General features: G+C 40.5%; 1 protein-coding gene across 2 annotated transcripts in view; it reads left to right on the plus strand.

The window, feature by feature from the left end:
* The window catches only part of FBN1 (fibrillin 1), a 156,998-nt gene that overhangs the window by 112,195 nt on the left and 19,347 nt on the right, over positions 1 to 25,456 (plus strand). The window contains exons 32-50 of one of the 2 annotated variants that reach the window (XM_061999182.1): positions 3,120 to 3,242; positions 4,519 to 4,641; positions 6,401 to 6,526; positions 8,292 to 8,414; positions 8,985 to 9,107; positions 9,969 to 10,133; positions 10,503 to 10,571; positions 10,687 to 10,812; positions 12,040 to 12,162; positions 12,721 to 12,879; positions 13,765 to 13,836; positions 15,714 to 15,839; positions 17,452 to 17,574; positions 19,337 to 19,462; positions 20,249 to 20,365; positions 21,922 to 22,050; positions 22,345 to 22,464; positions 22,921 to 23,046; positions 24,993 to 25,142. In XM_061999182.1, coding sequence (XP_061855166.1) covers positions 3,120 to 3,242; positions 4,519 to 4,641; positions 6,401 to 6,526; positions 8,292 to 8,414; positions 8,985 to 9,107; positions 9,969 to 10,133; positions 10,503 to 10,571; positions 10,687 to 10,812; positions 12,040 to 12,162; positions 12,721 to 12,879; positions 13,765 to 13,836; positions 15,714 to 15,839; positions 17,452 to 17,574; positions 19,337 to 19,462; positions 20,249 to 20,365; positions 21,922 to 22,050; positions 22,345 to 22,464; positions 22,921 to 23,046; positions 24,993 to 25,142 — 2,349 coding nt within the window. Of the gene's footprint in view, positions 1 to 3,119; positions 3,243 to 4,518; positions 4,642 to 6,400; positions 6,527 to 8,291; positions 8,415 to 8,984; positions 9,108 to 9,968; positions 10,134 to 10,477; positions 10,572 to 10,686; positions 10,813 to 12,039; positions 12,163 to 12,720; positions 12,880 to 13,764; positions 13,837 to 15,713; positions 15,840 to 17,451; positions 17,575 to 19,336; positions 19,463 to 20,248; positions 20,366 to 21,921; positions 22,051 to 22,344; positions 22,465 to 22,920; positions 23,047 to 24,992; positions 25,143 to 25,456 lie in introns of those variants that run through there. The other variant, XM_061999183.1, reaches the window with a different exon arrangement.

The raw sequence follows: 25,456 nt of genomic DNA on the forward strand, positions 1-25,456 counted from the left end.
TAAAACCTGGGATGAAACCAGTGATGGTATTTTATTTGCCTCAACCAGCTTTCATTTAAGGATCTGAAAACCTTTCAGTACATCAATGAAATAAGCCCTGTAATGTCCCTTTAAAGGTAGATGGTATTAGAATGTATGTTTTCCATCCCTATTTGATCTTTACTCAGGCAAAAGGCATTGAAATATGTTGATTTTTTTTTTTTCTGGGAAAGAAAGCTGAAAGGATTTCAGGATTTTGTTCAAAGCAAGTGGAATGGCATTTCAATGGATGATGTCTGTGAAAGTTGATCCCATTTTAAATACCCATGTTTGGATATAGATTTGTGCTTGCAACTTGCATCCTTCAGAAAATTCCAAGCCTTTTAATGTATGTGTCAAACAGCTGATGGGGGGAACAATTGTTCAGTGCAAGGGCACCAGTGTCACAGTGCTGTTGTTCCACTGAGAGATAGATGTTAATGGGGGCTCTCAGGTGCAAAGTGTTGGTGGTTGAGCACGAGATGGGATGGGATGGAGTCCACAGTCATATGTGGAGCTGAAGATTTTGTTTTTAGACTGCTTTAAATTTGAGCCTGGGCATGACTTCATTGTGGTGTAGCTGTTGCATGCAAGTTTCTCTTTGTGTTTGCTGGTAGTTTGAAAACTTCTTGGCAGAAATCTCTGCACTGATGATGCTTTCTGTGGTGTTTTGTTGTGCTCTGCAGGGTATAAGGAAGCATGTGATTGTATGTTTCAAAGCATCAAATAATTAAATACAGTGCGATCTTAATGGGAGCAATAGTTCAACAGATTGGGGTTTAAAATCATGTAAAGGTTGAAATACAGTGTGTTTGCCGCAGCTTTTTTATGTCAATACATACTGTAGCTGACCTCTCGAAATTCCTTCTAGTCTCTTCCTTCAGTCCAAGCCAAAATGAGTGGTTTTTATTCTGACCACCCCTAAGATTTTTGACAGCCACTAGTTTCCTGTTTAGTGTGATGTTATCTTCATATGAGTTTCTGCACATGCTAAAGGAAGACATGCCCTGAGACTATCTGCTTCTGACCTTTTGTTTTCATGTTTTGAAAAGTAAATGTCACTTTGTGTGTTTTCAGGCTTATTGATGCAGTCAGTATTTGCTAATAGTAGATTCCAGCTGCAAGATCTAGATCTGTATCTAGACATCAGCATTCAGACTGTGGGAATACTCATGTCTGGGGCTTTGATTCAGAGCAATGTCTCATTTAGGAAGAAACCCAGAAAAGTAAGATTGGATGCAATTCCACTGTGAAGACTCAAAAAAAACCTAAGAAAAAATCACAAAACCAACTAAACCACAAACCCCAAACCAGCAGTGGTTTGGGGTAATTCCTGCCTTGAGTATTTAGTTGTAGGATGACAGTCATCTGTTGTGTGCTTCTCAGAATTTCATGTGGTCTTTATGAAAAGACAGAATGTACGACAGGGCATAGAGAAAGGACACAGAGCCCTTTGTCTAAAGAAAAAGGCAGGAAAGGGTTATGAAGGAAATGGTTAAGATGGTACCTGGACACTGTCCTCAACGGCACCACTCACTTGCCTTCTTTAAAGAGAGAGAATTGTGTTTAGGTGCAGTGGTAGAGAAGCTAAAGTCTGTGGTTCTGAGACTAGGAACCCAAAAGGTTCTTAACGTGTGTGATGCCTGATGCCTTTTCTTAGTCATCATCTTGACAGGCATCGGAGCTGGGTTTTTGTGTGTGGAATCGTGGAGTTTGTGAGCTTGTTTCCCCTTCCTATCAGCTGTTGTACATAATGAGATGATTTGGCTTACTGCAACAGCAAAGGCACCTCAGAGGGCTGAAAAAATGTGATTTCTGTATTGTGTGGCTTGATATTTTGCATCCTGTATGGAAGTAAAGCACAGTTAGAGAGAGCTCAGTTACAGAAAACACTGTAAAATCCATAGCTCAGATGTGTAAGAAAATTCCTACCAGTTTTGTTTTAGTTACCAGTAGTAATTTCCAAAAACTTTGCCTTTGAGTTTATATATTCTCCAGGTATTTATATGAGGCATTAGTATTGTTTTGTGACAAGGAAGAAACGAGCTAGCTGTTTGATTCTATTTTTCTTCAGTCTATGCAGTTTGACATTGCCAGAGAATGCCCAAGAATGAAAATAAGGTGAAAATAACAAGTACTGAAATAGAATGTGCTGGCTGAATGCATATGTTGAAGATTGGATGACTTGCTGCCTGGTGTCTCCAGACTTTTCTTCCACTCTGTTATGTTTTCTGAGTTCTTAATAAACTACATATATGATGAGCTTAGTATGCATCAGTTACAGTGACACAGCCTGTCCCTCCACCTTCTACACAGTCTCTGGCAAAACAGAACCTGGCTTTGTTAACTGTGAAGGGATGATCCTAAGAGGAGTTTTCAGGTGATGCCTAGCTGGTGGTCATCTACATTCTTGCAGATATGATGAGGGCTGTGGGAGTGCTGCATTCCAGGGGTCCCTGGGCAGCAGAGTTGCTTCTGAGACTTTTTAGCAAACCATGCAATGTGAAGCCACCTGAATCCTTCTCTGCAGCCTCCAGGATGAGCAGATGGAAAAGCTGTCTTCTTTCCCTCAATCATGTATGGTATGGTAAAGATGCAAGCCAGTACACAGTATGGGTGTCTCTCCATTGACAGGGGAATGCAGGTCTTCACACTAGAATTTAAGTCATGAAATCTGACCCACAACTTGTTGCAAACGTACATCTCAGTATGAACATCTGCAGAGGTAATCTTTATACATGCTAATCATCTTCTTTCCAAAGGCAGTGGCTTCACATTCTTTCTGAATGCACCTGTTTGAAAAACAAGGAGAATCTGAGTTACTGTTTTGCTCTTGCAATAGAAAAGTTACCAGACTTTAGAGTGAACTGCAGAAGTACTGCTTTATATGACTGTGTTAGAAAAATGGATAGTATGGCTGCACATTTCAAATATGCTACATGCTTCTTTGCTTTCCTTTGTTGTGACTTCGTTTCTCTTCCACTTAATTTTTAAATGTCATATTATAAAGAAATGCAGGTTTGTTTTCATGTTCACATTATCTTTCTGTCGGTGACCTGGATATGAGAAAGTTTGATCCAATCGTCTCTGTGTTTTTACAGATATCAATGAGTGTGAAATTGGAGCCCATAACTGCGATAGACATGCCATATGTACAAACACAGCTGGAAGTTTCAAATGTAGCTGCAGCCCTGGCTGGGTTGGAAATGGTATCAAGTGCACAGGTAAGGGTCATAGGATCATAGAATGGTGGGGTTGGAAGGGACCTTTAGAGATCATCTAGTCCAACCCCCTGCAGAAGCAGCTTCACCTAGATCAGGTCGCATAGGAACATGTCCAGGCGGGTCTTGAAGACCTCCAAGGAAGGAGACTCCACAACCCCTCTGGGCAGCCTGTGCCAGGGCTCCCTCACCTCAACAGGGAAATAGTTTTTTCTTAAGTGTAACTTTTTTGTCTTGCAGCCTCATCCCATTACCCCTTGTCCTGTTGCTAGCTACTATAGAGAAAAGGGATACCCCAACCTCCTGACACCCACCCTTTAGATATTTATAAATGTTAATAAGATCTCCCCTCAATCTCCTCTTCTCCAGACTAAACAGCCCCAGTTCCCGCAGCCTTTCCTCATATGAAAGATATTCCATACCCTTGATCATCTTGGTCTCCCTGTGCTGGACTCTTTCCAGCAGTTCCCTGTCCCTCTTGAGCTGAGGAGCCCGGAACTGGACACAGGACTCCAGATGAGGCCTCACCAGGGCAGAGTAGAGGGGGAGAAGAACCTCCCTTGACCTGCTGGCCACACTCTTCTTGATGCATCCCAGGCTGCCATTGGCCTTCTTGGCCACGAGGGCACATTGCTGGTTCATATTTAGCTTACTATCAATCAGGACTCCCAGGTCTCTCTCTGCAGAGCTGCTCTTCAGCAGTTCCACCCCCAGCCTGTACTGCTGCATGAGATTGGGTCATACACATTTGAATTCATTTGCAAGTTCAGAATAAAACTGAATGCTAGCAATTCTGGAAAATGTGTAGTTCCAACACCTACAAATTGAGATGACAAATGGTTATCAAGCTTGTTAGGTTGATTTGGCATGATCTGTTGGAAGACAAATTCTCTGCCATAGTAACTGTGAAATCAGCTTTATCTCACATTTGGCTTGTGAGATAGTGAAAAGAGACTGGACTGTGGAGAGAGATGCTGTGTCCTTGAGGGCAGCTGATGGGAGGCAGTGATAGGTCTCCTATGCTCCCTGTGAAAACAAGATACAGGTCTCAGTTTAGAGAGTGCCCTGCAGCTTCCTCATCTGCAGTTACCTTGTCAGATTTCTTTGTTGCACTGCAAAGAAGCTGTGCCTGCTTTTACAGTCAGATGACCTCTCATATTTCATTATGGAAGATTTAAAGTAGAGCTTCCATGTGTTATATGCTATTTGAAGTTTCTACTCATGGGGTGTTTTTTTTTTAACTAATACTCCTTTTTAATTTTTTTTGTTTGTTTTACAGATCTGGATGAGTGCTCCAATGGAACCCATATGTGCAGCCCACATGCTGACTGCAAGAATACAATGGGCTCTTACCGCTGCCTGTGTAAAGAAGGTTATACTGGGGATGGCTTCACTTGTACAGGTGAGCTTTCTTAGGAATGCATTGCATGACCTCCAGTGGTCTGTGATTCAATACACAAAAATAGGTTTTAAACATTTGAAATGATTCTCTAATGTGTCATGTTCCACAGGTAAAGTCTTCTACTTTACCTGAGTTGCCACAACTTGAAAGAAATACCATATATGATACCTCGTCCAAAGGAGTCACTTTTTTCCCTTGATAAAATGCAAGTTTTCACTGAGCTTTCCATGTCATTTGGAGTGGGTGCCAAAATTATTAAAACAATGCTTGCTTGTATAATTTGGCTGGTTATTAAACCAGTCCATTGGTTACTCAATATAATATTTAAATAATAGGGCACATGCATTGAAATTACTTCATAAAATTGTTTTAAGATGTTTTTTCTTTCCACAAGTGAGTACGTGCTGTCTGCCCTCTTTACTGCATCATCCTGAGAGAGATGGTGTCAGGATGCAGTGCAGGCATATAAATTGATGGAAGTATCTATTTCTGCAACCTCAACAACTGTAAATGTGATCATAAAACCCACACTTCAGTTTTCTGCTTTGAAGAACAGATTAGCTCAATGTAAGCTTAGTCAGTAGAAGCAGGATATCAGTGTTGCTGTTGATGCTACATGGAGGGTGACCCTCTTTGGAATAAAGCCATACAATAGACAGCTGGTGAGCCACATTTTCAGCTAGTAAATACAGCAGGTTGTTATGACATCTGAGAATCTGAGTCAGCAGGTTTGAGGCTGACAAAGTTATCATAAAATCATAGAATCATATTGTCTGGAAGAGACCTTTGAGTTCATTGAGTCCAGCCTTTACAAATAGACCCTGGCATTCTGTTTAATTCTCTCCATATAATTTACTCTTGAATCTGATTGAGCTTCCTTAGTGGCCTTCATAACCCAATGCCCTTTGTTAATTTCTCATATGATGATTTCCAGGGGTCTATAAACTACATCCTCCAAATGGAGAGCTTATGAGTTTCTGCATTTAGTAGAACTTTACTTTCTTTTTTTAAAAATTTGTGTTATTGTTCATGGATTCAAGAGGTGGCTGGAACTCAAACTAGGGCACACAAGTTTTCTGTGAGCCTTCTGCCAAAACATGCAGCATTCACCCTGGTAGGTACTACCTTTAACTTGCCAGACATGGACTTTTACAAGCTCACAGTGCCAGCCAGAAGTAGGATGTTTTTGTGATATATAAAGTATCAGCTAGACACTGAGGGCTACAATCTGTCTGAAGGGCAGTGTAGTCCAGCAGCAAGGCTGTTTTTCTTGTCAGCTCTTAACCTGCAGTTTGATTTTGATGAAGTTTTTTGTCACTTCAGTGCCACTTTTTGTGAGTGTTTTGTATGTTTGCCTTGGAGGCTGCCTGTTACCATATGTTTGCTCATTGCCCAGTAAACCTCTTTTCAATTGCTGCCTCCAGGCTTTGATGTAACAATAACTATTCACTATATTCACGTGCTTATTCTGAGTCTATATTTGACCCTGTGTACTGCTTCAAGGTGTTGTTAACTGTAGCTACTTTAGGAATCTGTGCCTCCTAAAGTATCTTCCTTTTGATCAGAAGCTGTATTTTCAACATGTGGGGAATATACCAAGGTATTGCTTGTATAACCTCTCCACGTAACTAGATTGCAGTTTGTTACACAAGTGTTCAGAGCTAATAGAATAATTAAAATCCTTGGGACACTGAATTCAGCTGAAACAAATGTTGGAGAGAAAGCCATGTTTACTGTAAACTTGCAATTTCTTTAACAGACCTTGATGAATGTTCAGAAAACTTGAATCTCTGCGAAAATGGGCAGTGCCTCAATGCTCCCGGAGGATATCGCTGTGAATGTGACATGGGATTTTTGCCAAGTCCAGATGGGAAAGCATGTGAAGGTAATTCTCTGTAAGCTTTAAACAACACTCCACAAATTCTGCTTTAACAGTGCTTTATGTTTGAAAATTTTTACAGTTGGTTGTGGTTGTATTGAGAACTGCATGAAAATTGTCAATAGTAGTTGGTTTTTCTTAGTTTATACATCTATTATAGGCCTCTAGGTGTTCAACTAGCTATTAGAATCATAGAATCACAGAACAGTAGGGGTTGGAAGAGACCTCTACAGATATCTAAAGTCTAACCTCCCTGCTAAAGCAGGTCTGCCTAGATCAGGTCACACAGGAACACGTCCAGGCGGGTTCTGAAAACCTCCAGAGCAGGAGACTCTACACCCTCCCTGGGCAGCCTGTGCCAGGGCTCCCTCACCTGAACAGTAAAGAGGTTTTTCCTTAAGTGGAACTTTTTGTGTCCAGCCTTTGTCCATTATCCTAAGTCCTATTGTTTATGTAGAGAACAGCTTTTTGGAGCCTATCTCATGACATATTACTTGTGGATCTAATGATCCAAATGGCATTGTCAGTTGCCATTTCATCTTGGCCATTTGTACCCAATTCTCCATTTTATTCATAACAGTTAAACAGAAAAGTTATTTGTCTTTATATGAAGCAGAAAAACACAGATTTGGTGCCTAATGCAGTGAACATGCTTTGAGGGCCTCTGTGAGGTGCTCAATCAGAGTTTGAAGTTTATATGACCACCAAAAAAATAGTAAATCTCATGAGCTGAGTATTTGTTCAGTTTTGGAAATGAGTTGTCAGTTAACTGTTTACAACTCTCTCATAAGAGCTTTGCATATGCAAAGATTCACAAAGATCAAACAATAAACATGTTAACAACATGATTAAGGTCATTTATTTGATTGTAAGGTTTGAACTCCTCAGTTGATATCATGCTAATCAGTTAAGTCAGTCAAGAAGACGCAGCCATATCATCTGACATAGTAACAACTCATAGCAACTGGTATTTGGTGGAGTTCATGAGTACATCACTATAAATAGGATTTTTTCCTCCTGAAAAGTATTCTGTGTATTGTTTTTAGTAATCTACCAAGAGAAATAATTTATCAGAGTGAATTTTTGTGTAAACTAAAACCAATATTAGGTTTCATAATGTTTAAGGAAACAATTTACTTTCAAACCTTTTAGCTAACTTTAAATAGCTTGTATAGAGCCTAGCTCCTGTTGCTAAAACAGACTTTCCTTGATATGTCAACTAAATGCAGTATTTTAAGGTCCTTTGTAAATACACACTTCTTAATTGTATCAAATGGGTTTTTCTTTGTGCTGTGCATACAGCATTCAGTAAATGCTGAATCAGATGTGGTGATTTGGATGAAAAGCACAAAAGTGAGACTCACTTGCCAAACTTGAGATCTGTCTAATGCAGAAACCTGAATATGAGCCAAGTTCACCTTTGGGCACAAGTTTTTCCTTTGCTGTTGTCCAGATTTCTGTATTTTTTTAAAGCATATCTCCTGCCATGTTTAATTTTGCTACTTGTCAGGTTCACTCACTAATAAGCTCAAATCGTTTCTGATGTGGCCTCTAGAGACAATGGAAAAAGCCTTTTGGTTCTGCAGAAAGGTTATGGATTAGATTCCTTAGGCTCCAAACATAAATCTTGCATGCTATTTTTTGCAGATCTAATGCAGTGTGCAGAAGCAGTTGGCTTCCAGACCCACATTTTCTGAACCTTTTGGCATTTTTCTGTCTATATCTTAAAATGATAAGGAAACTCATATCTTTCCTCTCCTTCCTCTATCAGATATTGATGAGTGCTCACTTCCCAACATCTGTGTCTACGGTACTTGTCGGAACCTCCCTGGACTATTCCGATGCGACTGTGAGGTGGGCTATGAGTTGGACAGAAGTGGTGGTAACTGCACAGGTAAAGATAATTTTGAACAAAGTGCTTTTTAATTTTCTGTTCATGTCATGGTCAGCTCCTTAGGAAATTCTTTTAAAAAGGCAGTACAAATCAGGCTTGAAATAGGAAAATATAGACTTCCCTACTGTATAACATAGGATTGTCCTTCTTGCTGTTTCTACATTCCTCTTTCCCCTTTATGAGTCTCTGGTATCCTATAGGTTTAAGAGAAATAGGGGAAAAAATGTAGGAGAGAACCTCTCTGTCTGTCCACACCTCCCAGGCAGTGATGTGTTCTGCCTTCTAGTTTCCATTCACAGTACTGGATGGTAAGCTATGACCCTGTTGTGTATTTTTCCTGTAGGTGTTTTTTTAGTACTTTATTTGAGTTTTAGTTCATAGGAAAAACACTTTTTTTACTCCCATGAGATGGTTAATTCATTGCAGACTACTGTTCTTCTAAAATGTGTATTTTTCAGAATATCTCTTAACTAGTGGATTTGTGGTGGTCAGCATATGATACCTCATATATATCAATGGTTTGCACTGTCCTCAAGTGTTTTCTTAATACGAGCTGTTTTTTTCTTGCAGATGTTAACGAATGTGCAGATCCTACAACCTGCATTAGTGGCACGTGTGTAAATACTGCTGGTAGTTACACCTGTGAGTGCCCTCCTGATTTTGAACTGAATCCCACACGAGTTGGATGCGTCGGTAAGGGACCACTCCTTGTGTTATTTACAAGTGAAGTTGCACAGACTGCTTAGGAATAAAATCCCAGGTCATGGAAAAGGGCTGGAACAGGCTCACCATGTCCCAACCCACTGCCCCTGGCTTAGATGTTGCAGTAGTGCAGCAGGAGCCTGGCCAGAGTGACGTAGCATGCCAACAGTACCCAGCTGCCAGAACCAGCCCCTTGGGGCTTGTTACAGCTGTCCACAATTTACAGCAAGCATGAGACAATTTTAAATTTCAACAAGCTTAAACCAACATCCAGCTGGCCCCAAGATGGCACGAGAATGGAATTGCTGCAGAAAGCCACCAGTGCTCCTGGAGCACTGAGTGCAGCTTGGCTAGGTGTAGCTTCAAGACTGATGGAAATGCTCTTGTATTTCCATCTCTTATTTGAACTCTTTAGCAATCCCCTGATATTTTTGACTTGCTTGTTTTAAGAGGGCATGCTGATGCTCCTCAAATTCAAGTGTATTTGAAATTCCTAACATTTGGTAGGTGCTTTCATGCTTGTTAACCTCGAGGAGAGGAGAAAACAGTGGGTTTCTGGAACTGGAAGGATGTACAAATGCAGGTAAAAATGTGACTTGAAATGAGAAAAGGCCTGGCTGAACTGCCATTGATCATGCTGAATGAATTCCCTACCTTGTGACAAGTCCAGCAAAGCCAAGGAATGGGGCACCAGCGTCCTGTCTAAGTGAGAAAAGCTGGACCCTCCTGGAATACGCATGTTAATTTCCTTGGTTGTTCTACAAGAATTGAGAGCCATCAGAAGATACCTCTGAGATGATGTGTTGTGTTTTCCTCTCTCATAAGATGTGTTTGTCATTTTGTGCTTTATAGATACACGATCTGGCAACTGTTACCTGGACATCAAAACTCGTGGAGATAACGGTGGCACCTTCTGCAGCAATGAGATTGGAGTGGGTGTTTCCAAGGCCTCCTGTTGCTGCTCTCTGGGCAAAGCTTGGGGAGTTCCGTGTGAACATTGTCCACTTGTGAACACAAGTAAGTTGGCTTTCTTGGGTTAAACACAATACAATGTGTTTGTTAGATTTTGTTTTTAGCCATGTGACTCAAATACAGATGTAGTCATTTGTTGTATATAAGCAGGGGACAAGTTTCCACCAAACTTCACCAGAAACTTTACTAGTCTTTCAAGAAGACTTAGTCAAAATATTATTAACACTTCTGTGCAGGTTTACTGTCACACAAAAAAACCTCATTATGGAATGGAATAGCAGTTCATGTTACAGAGTCAAAACTGTGGTTACTTTTTTACTTTACATTACCTGTACTAATCTGATTAATTCTCAAAAATAATTGTGCTCAAAATGTTTCTACTATTTTAGGTTCATAAATTTATTTTGTTTTCAGCTGAATATAAGGTTCTCTGCCCTGGAGGAGAAGGATTCCGACCAAACCCTATTACAGTTATATTAGAAGGTAATGTTTACATTTTCCCATGTTTACACATATAAAATCATTAAACTCTTCAGTCAGTGTCGTTTTTCGTGGAAAACTGTGAATAAAATGCTTGTGGTTTGTTTGTTTTCAACAGATATTGATGAATGTCAAGAACTGCCTGGACTCTGCCAAGGAGGAAAATGTATCAATACATTTGGTAGCTTCCAGTGTCAGTGTCCATCAGGGTACTATTTGAATGAAGAGACTCGAGTGTGTGATGGTATGTAGCCCTCACTCAACTAGCCTTCTTCTGTTATTCTTAGAAAATGATGACAGATCAATATGCAGAAGAATTAATGTGCCCTTGAAAAGGAACGTGACCAGACCAAGGAGCATAAACCTTAAGGGTGGGAAAATTGGAACAAGTTGAAATCTTTCATTAGGAGAGAACAGAATTACTTCTTGACCATATTGAAATATATACAAATTTTTGTTTAAAATGATCAGATTTTGATCAATATCAGAAAACCCATCAGTTTCTAAGAGTAAACTGCCTTATGAGTCTGCTGGGCTGGTTACAGTGTGTCAGTGCCTTTATTCTACTGCCTATTTTCTCTCCTGCTTATATCAATGTCCAATTGAAAACACTGGTTGTACTGCAAAACACTGTCCTTCCTGTAGCACTAGTACATGGTCATTGCATCACACGCAACTGTCAAGTTGTGCTGAATATAAAACCTCAAGAAACACACTAAGTCCTTGGATTTCCCATTACTCCAGCTGTCTTCAGCTTTCCAGACTACTGAGAATGTTAATATGATGCCTATGATGTGCCAAACACTGAAGTACAAAAGATTCAGGTCTTAAATTAAGGTTGAACTGAAGTGCTTCATCCATATTGGGCTTACATAGTTCAACAAATGTTAAAGAAGAAGTATACCTCTATATTTTTCTTTAGTGATGTGTCAAAGATACTTTAAAATGATAAGGCTAGTTAAATACTTTTTAGGAACTGAAGTGTTTTTGGGGCAGTGATGTGTTTGAGTTTGGTTGGATTTTTTGAACAGTGGTTGAAGTCTCTCGATGAAATAAACGTGACATCTTGTGTTGGGACCTTGCTCTGTCAAACACATCTGAACCATCCAGTCAGTCTGGTTCAGCATCACTACTTATTGACATGGGCACTCCACAGGGTTCTTGTCCAGAAAGGATGAGATCCTCAAATGCTATTTTTATCCAACAGGTGCAAAAACCAAATGGCTTTCTCTGAGAGGCCTAGACATATCAGAGTTGCTACTTTCACATTGCATCCAGGCTTTCCATGGGCACCTGTCTCACTGCTTCCTTCACTGTGTGGACTTTGCTCCACCAGGACCTCACTCAGAGCCTCTTCAAGCTCTCCTCCACCAGTACCTTCCCACTTCAGGAATTACTGAGGCATTTTCATTCTTGGAAGCACAATGAGAAAGCTTCTGTGACCACTCACTGCCTTTTTGTTCTCTTCTAGACGTGAATGAGTGTGACACACCTGGAATTTGTGGACCTGGTACATGCTATAATACTGTTGGGAACTACACCTGCATCTGTCCCCCTGATTACATGCAAGTCAATGGTGGAAACAACTGCATGGGTATGAGCATGGCTTTTCATAAAGCTTTTTCTTAGTGCTTTGGGCCAGGGTGTTACTTGGCAAAAATCAGAACTATTTATCTGAATTTAGTCCTACAGGAATTAACTAAATGAAAGATCAAGCTTCTTTCATTAATTTTATTAAATAAAGCAAGGCAGATCACTTTTAACACAGATTTTTCAGTACCTCATCAGAATTTCTCCTTTAATTCGAAATATGTCTATGTTCATCCTTTCTGAGTTTCACTTTGGCTTTAAAAGCTTCTACATGTGAAACACTGCTAAAATTACTCTGACTTCACAGAATGAAGTCCCAAGTTGTATACAGTTCATAGGGGGATTGATAAATTAGTTTGTGTTTTCAGTGTTGGGCAGAAGGCCAATATTGAATCCTTTCAAGAATCTGAACAGTGTTACAGCTGTGTTGGTTCCTCTTGAATATTTGTACTGCAAACATTTTTTCATACATGTAGAGTAATCTTCTAGGGACAGAAAAGGGTAGATTATCTTCCATAACAGTTGCTGATGCATTGTCCTGAGTTTTTCTTCGTTTTCACAGATATGAGAAGAAGTCTGTGTTACAGAAATTACTATGCTGACAACCAAACCTGTGATGGTGAGCTGCTCTTTAATATGACCAAGAAAATGTGCTGCTGTTCCTACAACATTGGACGTGCATGGAATAAGCCTTGTGAACAGTGTCCTATCCCAAGCACTGGTATGTTTTTTTTGCATTGCAAAACTATTTGAAAGCCTTGGAATGTTGTAATTACTACTCATGGGTGTAAAGTTGTTAGAGAGCCTATGTCTTTGGTTGCTCTTCTGTGTCTAAAATGAAGGGATTAATTACATTTTTGTTCTAGAGATGACCAGCCCTAGTCACAGTGAAGGCATACATAGAGTGATTTTTGGTCATGGTGCTGGGCCATGCCTCCTTTGTGCCAGTTTCCCAGTCTGGGAGACAAATGCTTGTTGATCCAGTGTTGAGGAACTGACCAAGGTTTTACTGGCATTGCTACAACAAATATGGTGTCTGATGTGCCTCAACTTCTGATATGCCTTTGTTGTAGCCATGGGTTTACAGAGGTACCTTGGTCTCCTCTGAGCATGATCTGTGTCAAGCAGCTAAATGTAAGATGTAGGACTTTCTGAGTAAATTGTATGGGTATACAGGACTTTTCCACACTGGATAAGGCTCTGCAGAGTTGAGTCCAGGACATCCCACACTGGTTCAAGGCGATGTGCTTCAAGAGCAAGCTTTGTAGATCCTTATTTAAATAACTTCCAACTTACAGTTCAGGTTATTGAAAGTCAGATCTGGACTTGTATGCAAAAAATGTAATGAACAGATGTAAGCATATGAATAGCAAAATCAGCATGTGATCTCATACTCTCTGTATCTTTTTATTTGCTAATTTCAATGACCCAAGTGAGAAGCCAAGTGCATCAAATGATGAGCCTCCAGGAAAGGTCTGAGTACCTCTGTGTGCCCTGCAGGTGCTGAAAGAATAGAAGAATGATTTTCTTGGGCAAAGGATATAATGAATTTTTTTACTTTTGATTCATTCCAAATACTTCATTTACTGCTTTGTTTTCCTCATAGATGAATTCTCCACACTCTGTGGAAGTCAAAGACCTGGCTTCTTCATTGACATTTATACAGGATTACCAGTTGGTGAGTTGGAATTTCCACTTTTAAACTAAATCCCATGCTATCTCTGCCCAGAGAAGAGGGGAGGTTTGTTTTCCCAGTTATTTTTTTCATGGGAGGAATAGTAACTAAACAGTGCAATAGAGTTCAACACTCTCTTAGTCTGAGCCGGCAACCTTTCTGCTTAGCTCCTCCTAGCTGGCAACAAGGATAATTGCTGACTGTAATTAAGGCAAAATAAAGCCCCAGAGAAACTATAATCAGGCCTACATGAGCAGGGCAGAGATACTGAGAATAAGAGGTCTGGGAGTAAGGCCAACCAGCATTTAGTCTGAAAGGAATTAGGAGTCTTTCCTTCAAACTAAAGCAGAGATTTAATCTGACATTTCACATCAGTTCCCTTGTGTATTAATTTGACACAGAAATCCCTTTTTTCTGCTCAGCTGAAATATTTCTCACATATGTTACTGTGTGTAACATTTGAATCGTGAGTAACAAGTTGCAAAACAAAAAGAGGGAGAGAATGAGGAATTCTAAGACAAGGAGTTGAGTAAACCCCTAATGGGACTCCTTTTTGTTTTTATTCACACAAAAATGCAAATGAGAAGCAGATAATGTGCCCTGTAGCAAACAGAGGCAGCATATAGCCTGTAATCAGGTACTTTAGCATTAAGCTGTTGCTGTGTTAGTTAGTTTGAGGCAAATATTTCAAGTAAAGTGGAAAATGTAATCTTTAAAGAGGTTGGCTATGTTTAGTGTTTATCAGCTCATTTCTTAGAATTAAAGGCTCTCCCCACTGCTTTGGGATTTTGGCAGGTCTCACCAGATTGTATCACTCAACCTGCTGCTTTTGCACAGGAGTTGCTCATGTCTTACACCTGTAGGCACATGGGTCAGGAACAAGGTAGTGCCTACTCTGCAGAGACAGTGCTGTGTGTACACTAACACTTGATTACAGTCCTTACTTGATGCTGCTCTTCCATTTCAATTAAAGTTCTATATATTTGCTCCAGTTGGTTGTTTCAGAGACAGAAGCAGTTGTAGTTTTACTCATTCCTTCTCTATAAATCAGAGGACTCAGAATTACAGAATTTCATGTAGGAAATGAACGGTTTGATCCAGCAGCAACATTTTAAAAGAGACATTATCTGATGGAAACTCATATTAGCTGACAGTTTCCCACCACATGCTTTGTCTTCTGTACACCAGTCTACGTGCACATTTAACCAAAGGATGAGGCTTTGGAGGAGTCTCTGAACTCTTTCATGTTGTCAGAATATTAAAGATGTGTGAATTAAGGATCCAATAGGCGAGACATATAACTGTCATAGCAAAGTCAGTTACTTAACCCAGGTATATATAGATCAATGGCAAACCCTGTCTATCTGGCTTAATCTAGTTAAGAGCACGTTGGCAGCACTTCTGATGTTACCTGGCACTAGCACTTTCAAACTGTTATATAAAAACATGAGTCTCTTCAGATTAACAAGTGTAAAACAGTGCACAACTAATTCTGATGAGTGTTTGGATTCAGTCATGCTCTCCTGCATTAAACCAAAGACAGTTACATTGTCCTTGTTTGGCTCTTCACAATAATTCCACGCAGGAAGATGTGGAGGTGTGTCAGGGCTGTGAGTGGGAGATGTGAAGAAGGACATGTGCATTCCTGTGTGGCAGAATATGTCTTCATTACAGTGAAGAGTCAGAACCTGAGGAAATAGGACATAGCTACATTTCCACAGTTGGGAATGATTCACTGTCACAGCTGGGAACATTCTGATGCTTGCATTACACATTTGATAATTCTCTTAAGGATAAATGCATAAAAACAGATCCTGTAGCAGAAAGATTTCATGAAGTGCTGTTTACAACTAGTTAAAAAATATTTTGTCTTCTTACAGATATTGATGAATGCCGAGAGATTCCTGGGGTGTGTGAAAATGGGATCTGTATAAACATGGTTGGCAGCTTCCGATGCGAGTGTCCTGTGGGTTTCTTCTACAATGACAAGCTACTGATCTGTGAAGGTACAGTGCTGATCTCATTCAGAGAAGCAGGATTTCACCCCCTAGTGATTCAGACACTGGCAAATCTGATCTACTTGCAAGTCATCCTTAATGAGGGGGAAATGCTGGTATCAGTGTAATAAGTCTCTGTTAATTCAGACATTTTGAATTCTTTTGCATAGAAAATAACAGATTTTTCATCAGACATCTAAAACCTTGAAGGAGCCTGAGTCAGCAGTCATGGGAAGAGACTGTTTTTCACATTTGAGAGAAAAGCTGAGAGGAGTAGTGGTCTTGAGTCACACCATGACTACATTTAGTTTTTTAACACCAAGATATTTCTTTCTAATGGAACAAAGATTTCTGTAAAGAGTACAAACACATGATATTTTTTTTTCCAATATAAATATTTTGTAACAGTGTATTAATCAGTTTAATGGAGAAACTGAAGACAGCAGTCATTCTCTGGTGTGGGTTATGCCTGCTGACAGCCTGGGTGCTGCAAGCAAGACATAGAGAGCATTGAGAAAAAGCATTCTATGTATGCTGCTTCCAGCTGAAACACAGTTACATATTTAGGGAAATAAAATTATCTTTTTGCAAGTTTAAGTAAGGAAAAATGATGAAATTGTTTTGCCTGAAATTTGGTGGTGTTGTTACATTGAAAGCTACTAATATGCTCAAGGGAGATCCTCATAGTTTTCAGTGCAGATCTATGCAGACATAGGCATAGCAGCTTTCTCATTCTGATCACAGTCTTAAAACTGAAATGCACCCAAGTGCAGTGTTGCAACAGGCTTTTCATAGGCCCTCCAACACCTTCAGAAACCATTATATGAATTGTCTAAATAGGAATTAATTTTACAAATGGAGCTTGAGGGTTTGGGGTCATTTCAGGGAGATACCTAAATATGACCAAATATTGTAAGGGGTATATTTCTTTTTTTCAGAATTGGAAAGACATTCCTATATTTATGTATGGTAATACTCTTTACACTTAAAAGCAAAGTAGTTTTGACAGCTTTCCTAGTGCCAGTTTACTGTAATAATCAAATTCCCTTTGTATCTTTGTTGACAATCCCCAATCACAAACAACTTCTCTACACAGGAATGCAGATAAGCAGGCACTTCTTCATTATGCAGCGCTGGGAAAACACGGGGGATAGCTCCTCCTTGTTAGTTACCATTTTCAGGGTTTTTATACAGCTCAAACAAAAGAATCACATTTGCCAACCCAAGCACGCATAAAATGTCCATCTATCAATTTAGCCCTTCACCTTGATTGGTTCCCAACAAACACAACATCTCCAAAATCACAGTGATTGGTCAAAAAAAGATATCAGTCCCTTTGTTTTAGTAACAACTAAGGTAACCTAACAAATACATTTACCAGGGTCTCATAGCTAAGGTGACAGGTCCCTATCAGGTGTGGTATGTAACTCTTGCAGTTTGATCCTTATGTGATTCAAATGAATACTGACTTAATCAATAGGTGTTTGAGTTATTTGCAAGTGCTTAGCTAATTGATTGAACTATTACTGGGTGATTAACAAGTGCTCAACAAGTGCTTGACTACTTATTGTGATGATAAGTTGTTAACTAAAATAATTGTGTATCTGCAACATCTTGACAGATATTGATGAATGCCAAAATGGACCAGTGTGTCAGCAAAACGCAGAATGTGTCAACACAGCTGGGAGCTACCGCTGTGACTGTAAACCTGGCTACAGGTTCACATCAACTGGCCGCTGTGATGGTGAGTGCTTCTGGCTCCTTTGTGTGAAGACCTGAAAAAGTAGGAGATGTTAAGCTTAAAAAAAGCATATCTCCTCTTCAGAAATATGGCATACAGGAGATGATCTGGACACCAAGAACTCTCTTCTTAAAGCCTTTTATGGCATCCCATAAACATTCTGGTAATTTCCAGAACACTAACAGAAACGTCATGACTGGAGAGGGAAGACCAATTGACTCACTACCTTCTGACTGTTTTCTAACACTAAAAATTCAGTTGTAGTCTTGATGGGGACCTTCCTCTGCATAACTTTTTTGGAATTTCCATTATAATTTGCTATATGTGTTTCACCAATTTACTTGCCACTTGTATTTTTACTCACTGCTTTCTGGGGTCTTTGCTAATAAGGTGGACACTTATCTGCTTAGCCATATGCAATAACTAACTTTAAAGGTATATTGTTAAGCTTCCTAACTTTTATGTGGATTTGAACAGGCCCCTGAACAGTGAGTATTTGAGTGAGACTGCAGCTCTCTAATCTATTTGCTTTTTCTTCCAATATCTTAGTCCAGAGGCATTCATTCATGTTATCTTGATTACTTGAAGAATTGCAGAGGTTTTAAAGATTGGTGTGGGCCAAGCAGCTGTAAATATTCTGTACATTTCTGCACAAAATAATAATTACAACGGAAACTGGTAACATTTTCCTTGGGTTCTTGCTTCTGAGTACTTTAGTTTTAGGAAGTGTACTTTTCCCTGCAGTGCAGTTTTTCATTGTTTTGTGTGGCCTTTGAGAGAAAAGGGTGTAGGGACAACCAGAACTCTACTATGAGAACTAAAACTTTGTTTTGTTAATCTATGCAGTGGCCCATGTAAATATTCAATATGTTCCTAATGTAATTATTGTTATGGGTTTGTTAACAGCAGCACAGGAAGAGCCAGGGAAGGTTCTGATATGGGTTACAATACCAAACATGAATGGGCACAAACAGTAATGCTTCCCTGTATTTTGCTCTTATTTTATATTTATAGGGAAAATAAAGTTACACAATTAATGTAAAAATAAAAGTGGTTGATAAAGTACTTGACCCAGCAAAGGAAGGAAATTCCCAACCGCTCTGCTGAGAGCAGGGTGCCAAGCACCTTGCAGTATTGGATCAGTCATGCTACTGCATGGAAAATGATCACACCCCAGTAATTTAAATGCTATTGAATCAAAACTGATGCATCACAGCTGCTGGAACTATTTGAGTACTGCATTTATCTTACTGTCACTGTCTATTGGTGACTATCTATTGTGATATAACTAACAATATGGTATAACAAATAATTCATAAAAAACTTGTGTAATAAACTCAACTGGACTCCCAGCTTTGCAATGAACCAGGGATGGTTTGATAAGGAACTTCATATGCTATCCTTAGATTGCATGTAAAGAAACTTAACAAACACTAAAATCTAATGGCTTCTAATACAAGCCTATGGCAACACCTCAATTCTGTTTTTCAAAGCTGTAGTAATATGATTTCCTTTCAGCAAGAATTTGTGTTTGTGCTTCTACACTAAACTATTTTCAGCTCCAAAAATGTTGGAAAAGGTAATTTAAAGGCAAACAGCCTCTTTTCTGAGATTTCCTTGGAAATGCTTTTGTCATTGATAGATTAAAAACACCATTTTAAATTAGGGCTGTGCACTGAATCCTAACTCTTCCAGTTACTGATAATACATGTTTTCCAGCGCTGTACTTTAGAGGCTGTAACTTCCACTGTGCCTCTGTTTTCAGATCGTAATGAATGTCAAGAAATTCCCAATATCTGCAGCCATGGGCAGTGTATTGACACTGTTGGAAGTTTCTACTGCGTTTGTCACAATGGATTCAAGACCAATGATGACAGAACAATGTGTATAGGCAAGTATATTAACTTAGGCTATACTTAGGCTTCCATTAAGATAGTTGTTAAGACTATCCTCTCTGTCATAAGGAGCTGTGTTACAAGAACTAAGATTGTGAGCTATTTACCATGAAGCAAAGGTGCAAATCTACTGTAGCTGGCAAGTAGAGATGATAGGAAGCTGATAATTGTCAAAGAACATCTTGTTTCAGTAGAGTGAACCTTTAAAATTGTATCCTGCCTAACGAACTGCTAATGCTTTCATTTTTCAGGAAAAAGTTCCTGTCTTGGAATTTTCTTGTCTCTTTTATTCCTTTGGGCAAGAAATTTAATAAATGAATATTGTAATGCAGCAATTGTATATAGCCTGCTTGTTAACAGAGTAAGTGAAGGGTGGATTTCTTGCCAGAAAAATGCCCTTTTCAGAAACAGAATCATCTTGTTAAAGAAGCAAATTCTGTATTTAACCGGTTCACAGATGTTAGCGAAGTATCTGTTGGCTGAGCAAGATGAGGAGATTTCAGAATTCTTATGATTAAAGACAGCTTAGACTTCCTTTGGGAAGGATGAGATAGGAGCCACAGTAAGATAAATGATCTTTGGACCCTTGATTAGTTTTGTCGATGTTAACATCAAGTGTATAAACTTATGTAAAACCTTCTTTTTGAGAGATGTGACAATATTTTTCCCTTTTATTCACTCTGTTGACAGTGGATCGTTTCTCCTGCCTGTTGGATAGCTCCAGGCTTTCCTTTTCCCATCAGTGATTAAGATTGTTGCTGCTTGGTTTTGCTTCTTTGTAGATATTAACGAGTGTGAGAGAGATGCCTGCGGCAATGGAACATGCAGAAACACCATTGGCTCTTTCAACTGCCGCTGCAATTTGGGATTCATCCTGTCACACAATAATGACTGCATAGGTAAGGAGTGCTGAGACCAATTATATGATTCTAAGACTTTCTTCGTCTAATGAAAGGACCATTGGTACCACTTTCTTCATTGAGTTAGGATCACACTTTGCATGGTCTCCACAATTAGAGACAAAATCTAATTGCCTCAGTCTGCAAAGACCTCTTTGATTATGCACTCCTCACTTTTCTGTAGCCACTTAAATGTTTGCTTGTGATGTGTGCTGTTACTTTTTTTACTCTTGGTTTGACAATGATAGATTGTAGACCAATAGCAGTATGTGGTGGTTTAGCCCTGGCTGGATGCCAGATGCCCACCAGGTCATAATATCATTCCCCCTCCTAAACTGGACAGGGGAGAGAAAAATACAGTGAGAGGTTTGTGTGTTAAGAACAGGGAGATCACTCAGCAATTAGTGTCTTGGGCAAAACAGACTCAACTTGGGGAGAAAAGGATTTGATTTATTAATGAGTCATCAGAACAGGGAGATGAGAAATAAAGCTGAATCTTAAAACACTTCTCCCCACCCTCCCCTCTTCCCAGGACTCTCCTTCCCTCCCTGCCAGCGGTGCAGGGGATGGGGGTTGCGGTCAGTTCACTACAGATGGACTTTGCCGCTGCTGCTTCTCAGGGGGAGGCTTCCTCACACTTCCCACTGCTACAGTGTGGGGTCCCTCCCACAGGAGACAGTCCCTCACTAACTTCTCCAACGAGTCCTTCCTGTGGGCTACAGTTCATTACGAACTGCTCCAGCATGGGGCCTCCCACAGGGGCAGCTCCTCACACGCTGCCCCACCGTGGGTCACCCACTGGGAGAACAGTCCTTCAAGGCACCGACTGCTCCAGCCTGAGTCCCTCACAGGATCACAAGTCCTTACAGCAAACCTGCTCTGGTGTGGGCTCCTCTCCACAGGCTCGTAGGTCCTGCCAGGAACTTACTCCAATGTGGTCTTCCCATAGAGTCACAGCCTCCTTCAGGCATCCACCTGCTCTGGAGTAGGGTCCTCCATGGGCTGTGAGTGGATCTCTGCTCCACTGTGGACCTCCATGGACTGCAGGGGCACAGATGCCTCACCATGGTCTTTACCACAGGTCACAGGGGAGTCTTTCTTTCAGGGTCTAAGCACCTCCTCCCCTTTCATTTCCCCTGACCTCGGTGTCTGTGGAGATGTTTTCACACTCTCAGTCCCTGTTGCTGCTGCGGTTGAGCAACTGCACAACAACTTCTTCCCCTTCTCAAATACATTAATCACAGAGGCATTACCTCAGTCACTAATTGCCAGGCCTTGGCAGCAGAGGGTCCATCTCTAGAATTGTCTGGCCCCAGCCCTATCAGCTAAAGGGGAAGCTTCTGGCAGATCTTTGTTTAAAGAAGCCACCCCTGTAGCTCCCCCACTACCAAAAACCTGGCTCAGGCAAAACCACTACACAGTATTTTCCCCTCACTTGCTTTTGTGAAACAGGACATGTATTATCAGTTGTGATGTAGTGGAAACAGAAATCTCACCTACCCAATTTCACTTATTGTAGGTGTTTCTTACATATCTTTCAATGTTATTTTTCTTAGATGTGGATGAGTGTGCCAGTGGAAATGGAATGCTCTGCAGGAACGGTCAGTGTGTGAACACAATTGGGTCCTTCCAGTGTCTTTGCAATGATGGCTATGAGGTGGCTCTGGATGGAAGAACTTGTGTTGGTGAGTGCTTTCTTTTAAGGTAGAGAAAAACTATAGCAAACCTTCAGGAGATACTCTTAGTAAAACAGTAGAGGAGTTCAGAGAGAACTGCCACTCTGTCATCATTGTACTTAGCAGAACAAAACAATGACAAGAGCGCAGGAAGAGAACTCTTCTGGTGGTGAGAAGTTTGACCATCAGTTTGATGGAATAAAAATTAAAGCAACCTCACCTACAGATTTATATAACACCAGTAGTTGGTTTAGTTGAGATAACACCAATTATCTCAACTAAATTGTCTTTCTTTTCTTTTAGATGTCAATGAGTGTGCATTGGACCCTGGAAAATGCTCACCGGGCACATGTCAGAACTTGGATGGGTCATTCAGATGTATCTGTCCTCCTGGGTATGTTCTGCAGAATGACAGATGTGAAGGTATGTACAGAACAATCTTCCTTTTGTCCCTTTCCTAGGTACTTGTGGTTGTTACCACTTTCCTCTGTATCTACATATGAGTAAGATTTAGTCTTTTTCTGGCAATGTACAGTTTTGAAGCGTAGCCACTACCAAGTCACTCACTTCCTGGAAAAAATTCTCACCAACTTTTGTTTGAACCAGAACTACCTGATCTGATCCCAAGAAAAATCTAATCCCAGACTGTTTGGTTCATGGTGCATTGCTGAGGTTTACCAACTGCATGAGGATTTGAAAAGTAACCCTAGAATCTGCACCTGGATTTTTTGTTCCTCTCTCTGTCTGTTGCTTTTTGTTTGACCTTTTATTTTTTCAGATCTGTTAGATATCAGTGATGATGTAAGGTTACATTTTATGAAGTATATCTGCCAGTGTAAACATTTTTGTTTCTCATCTCTTTAACTACTCCTTTTACAGACATTGATGAGTGTGTGGAACAGCCAGAAATTTGTGCCCTGGGCACATGCAGCAACACTCCAGGCAGTTTCAAATGCCTCTGTCCAGAAGGCTTTGTGTTGTCTTCCACAGGAAGACGATGCCAAGGTAAGTGCATTCCTATTTTCTGGCATTTCAAAATTAGTTTTCTGTTTTATAAAAGCCTCATTAGCTGCCTGTTTCTAATATAACAAGGAGACTCTGGACTTAAACAGTGTTTTTTCACAAGGAAAACATGATAACTCTGTAGCTGGGGCCAGGTTCTGTCTTGCTCTAACATCTGTTTGTTATTAAGGAGAACATTGCAATAAATGAGGCAAAGATAATATCAAATACACCAGGTTAAGTGAGGAAATTTTGTTGCCCTACAGCCCTTTCTTGCACCCCTGGAAGAAATGTTGAGGCTGCCTTGACTCTGTGACATGTCCGACATGGAGATGGAGCATGATCAGAGGCAGGAGACTACTGCAGTGCACTGCTAGAGGCAGCATTTCTAGGAATAAAGCTGTTCTTATCACTTATCAAATTCACCATAACAGTTGTTACATGCTATTCCTCTCCACAAATGTGTGGGTGGAAAAAAGATTGATGGAAAAAATGTGCAAGCAGTGTTATGTGGGCAGTAAGCACCTATTAGAAAAGTCCAAAGCATCTTTTGGTTTCTAGATTACCGCATACACTGTTCAGAGCCTAAACATGGGCACTGAGACAGAGGTCAGATGCTATAGGCTGAACTTTTAGCAATGAAAAGCCACAGGTTAGTTTATTTTGTGGATAAAGAACAAGCACAGCAAATTAGGGAGGGTGTTATTTTAAAGACTTGGAAATTATTAAGTAGATACATCATTAAATGTCCTACACACAGTGTGCACAGTGGGAACCACTGATGAGTAAGACCTTTATAAGGACCTCTGTAGTTATGCTTGGCACAGAACAGTGATGCTTGTTGACACCAGGGTGAGTTCTTCACTTCACAGTGGGCTAAATGAAACTGTGGCTTTGGTAAAAATGAATCCAACCTGCAGTAAACGTTCATCCAAGTCTCCAAACCACCATGCAGTTTGGCACAGTTACTTCACTCAACAGCAGCATGGCTGTTTTAGCTGTCCTTCTGGAGCTTGTATAAATGAGATTTCTTCAGTCTAAAGTCAGTATTCTCTTCAGGTAAGGAAAAAAACCAGAATGCAGCCTAATCTTCTCCTTTAGGAGAACAGACCAGACCACTGTTTCACATGTCAGATGAAAATGCACACTTGTGCATAGAACTTCAAACAGGCTTCTCCCCATTCCCTGAAGAAGACTGGATTTTTTTCAAGTATCTCAGGCCAAACAAAGTTTTGTTTAAAACTTCCCATTGCCTAGAACTTCTGTAGAATCTGGACATTGCCCAGCATTGATGCTGCAGCCGGAAAACTGGACGAGCAGCTGCTTCCACAACTACCCTGTTACTGTCCTCCTGCCAATGCAGGCAACTGCCAGCTCTCTGCCTGCTGGATGCCTGTGGTCTGTGATCTCAGCTATACTCCAGCATCCTGCTTACCCAGCTTAAGGGAGTAAAATGTAGTGCCACTGGGCCAGTTTTCTTTGTTTGTGTATACCTCAGGGAAGAATGAGGAAGGAAAGCACCTCTCATTTTACCACTACACAGTGTTATCTTTGCAAGTTGGTTATAATCTCATTACTCAAATGATTCTTACTAATAATGGCATATAAATAAATTAAGCCAATATTCAGGTTTGACAGAGGAGTGGGAATAAGAGGGGAGTACAGCTTCCCATCCCTGCTGGACAAAAGAGAAAAACTACTCCTCTTCCATGGCTGAAGCAGGACACTCTATCATATACTATTTCTTTACTGGGGTAGAGAGCTCCCCTCTCTCATCAGAGCTTCCTCAGTCAGAGATGGTAATGATCCTTCTTGAGAGACTCAGGTGGAAGTTGAATGCTTGAGGCCAGGAGAGAGCTGCAGCTCCTGTAATATTGCAATTAACACCTCTCAGTGAAAACTATGCTAAAGTCACCCTAACTGCTCTTAACAATGTTTTCTCTCTGCAGATCTGAGAGTAAGTTACTGCTTTACCAAATTTGAAGATGGAAAATGCTCTGTGCCGAAATCCAGAAACCATTCCAAACAAGAGTGTTGCTGTGCCTTAAAGGGACAGGGATGGGGAGATCCCTGTGAACTCTGCCCTGAGGAAGCAGATGGTGAGTTATCCGCTAGGTTACCTTACTGTCATGGTAGCCTCTCAGAATCACAGAATCATAGAATGGTAGGGGTTGGAAGGGACCTTTAGAGATCATCTAGTCCAACCCCCCTGCAGAAGCAGGGTCACCTAGATCAGGTCACATAGGAACATGTCCAGGCGGGTCTTGAAGACCTCCAAGGAAGGAGACTCCACAACCCCTCTGGGCAGCCTGTGCCAGGGCTCCCTCACCTCAACAGGGAAATATTTTCTTCTTATGTTTAAATGGAACTTTTTGTGTTCCAGCTTCATCCCATTACCCCTTGCCCTGTTGCT

The sequence above is a fragment of the Colius striatus genome, chromosome 7 (genome assembly GCF_028858725.1).
Source record: "Colius striatus isolate bColStr4 chromosome 7, bColStr4.1.hap1, whole genome shotgun sequence".
NCBI lineage: Eukaryota > Metazoa > Chordata > Aves > Coliiformes > Coliidae > Colius > Colius striatus.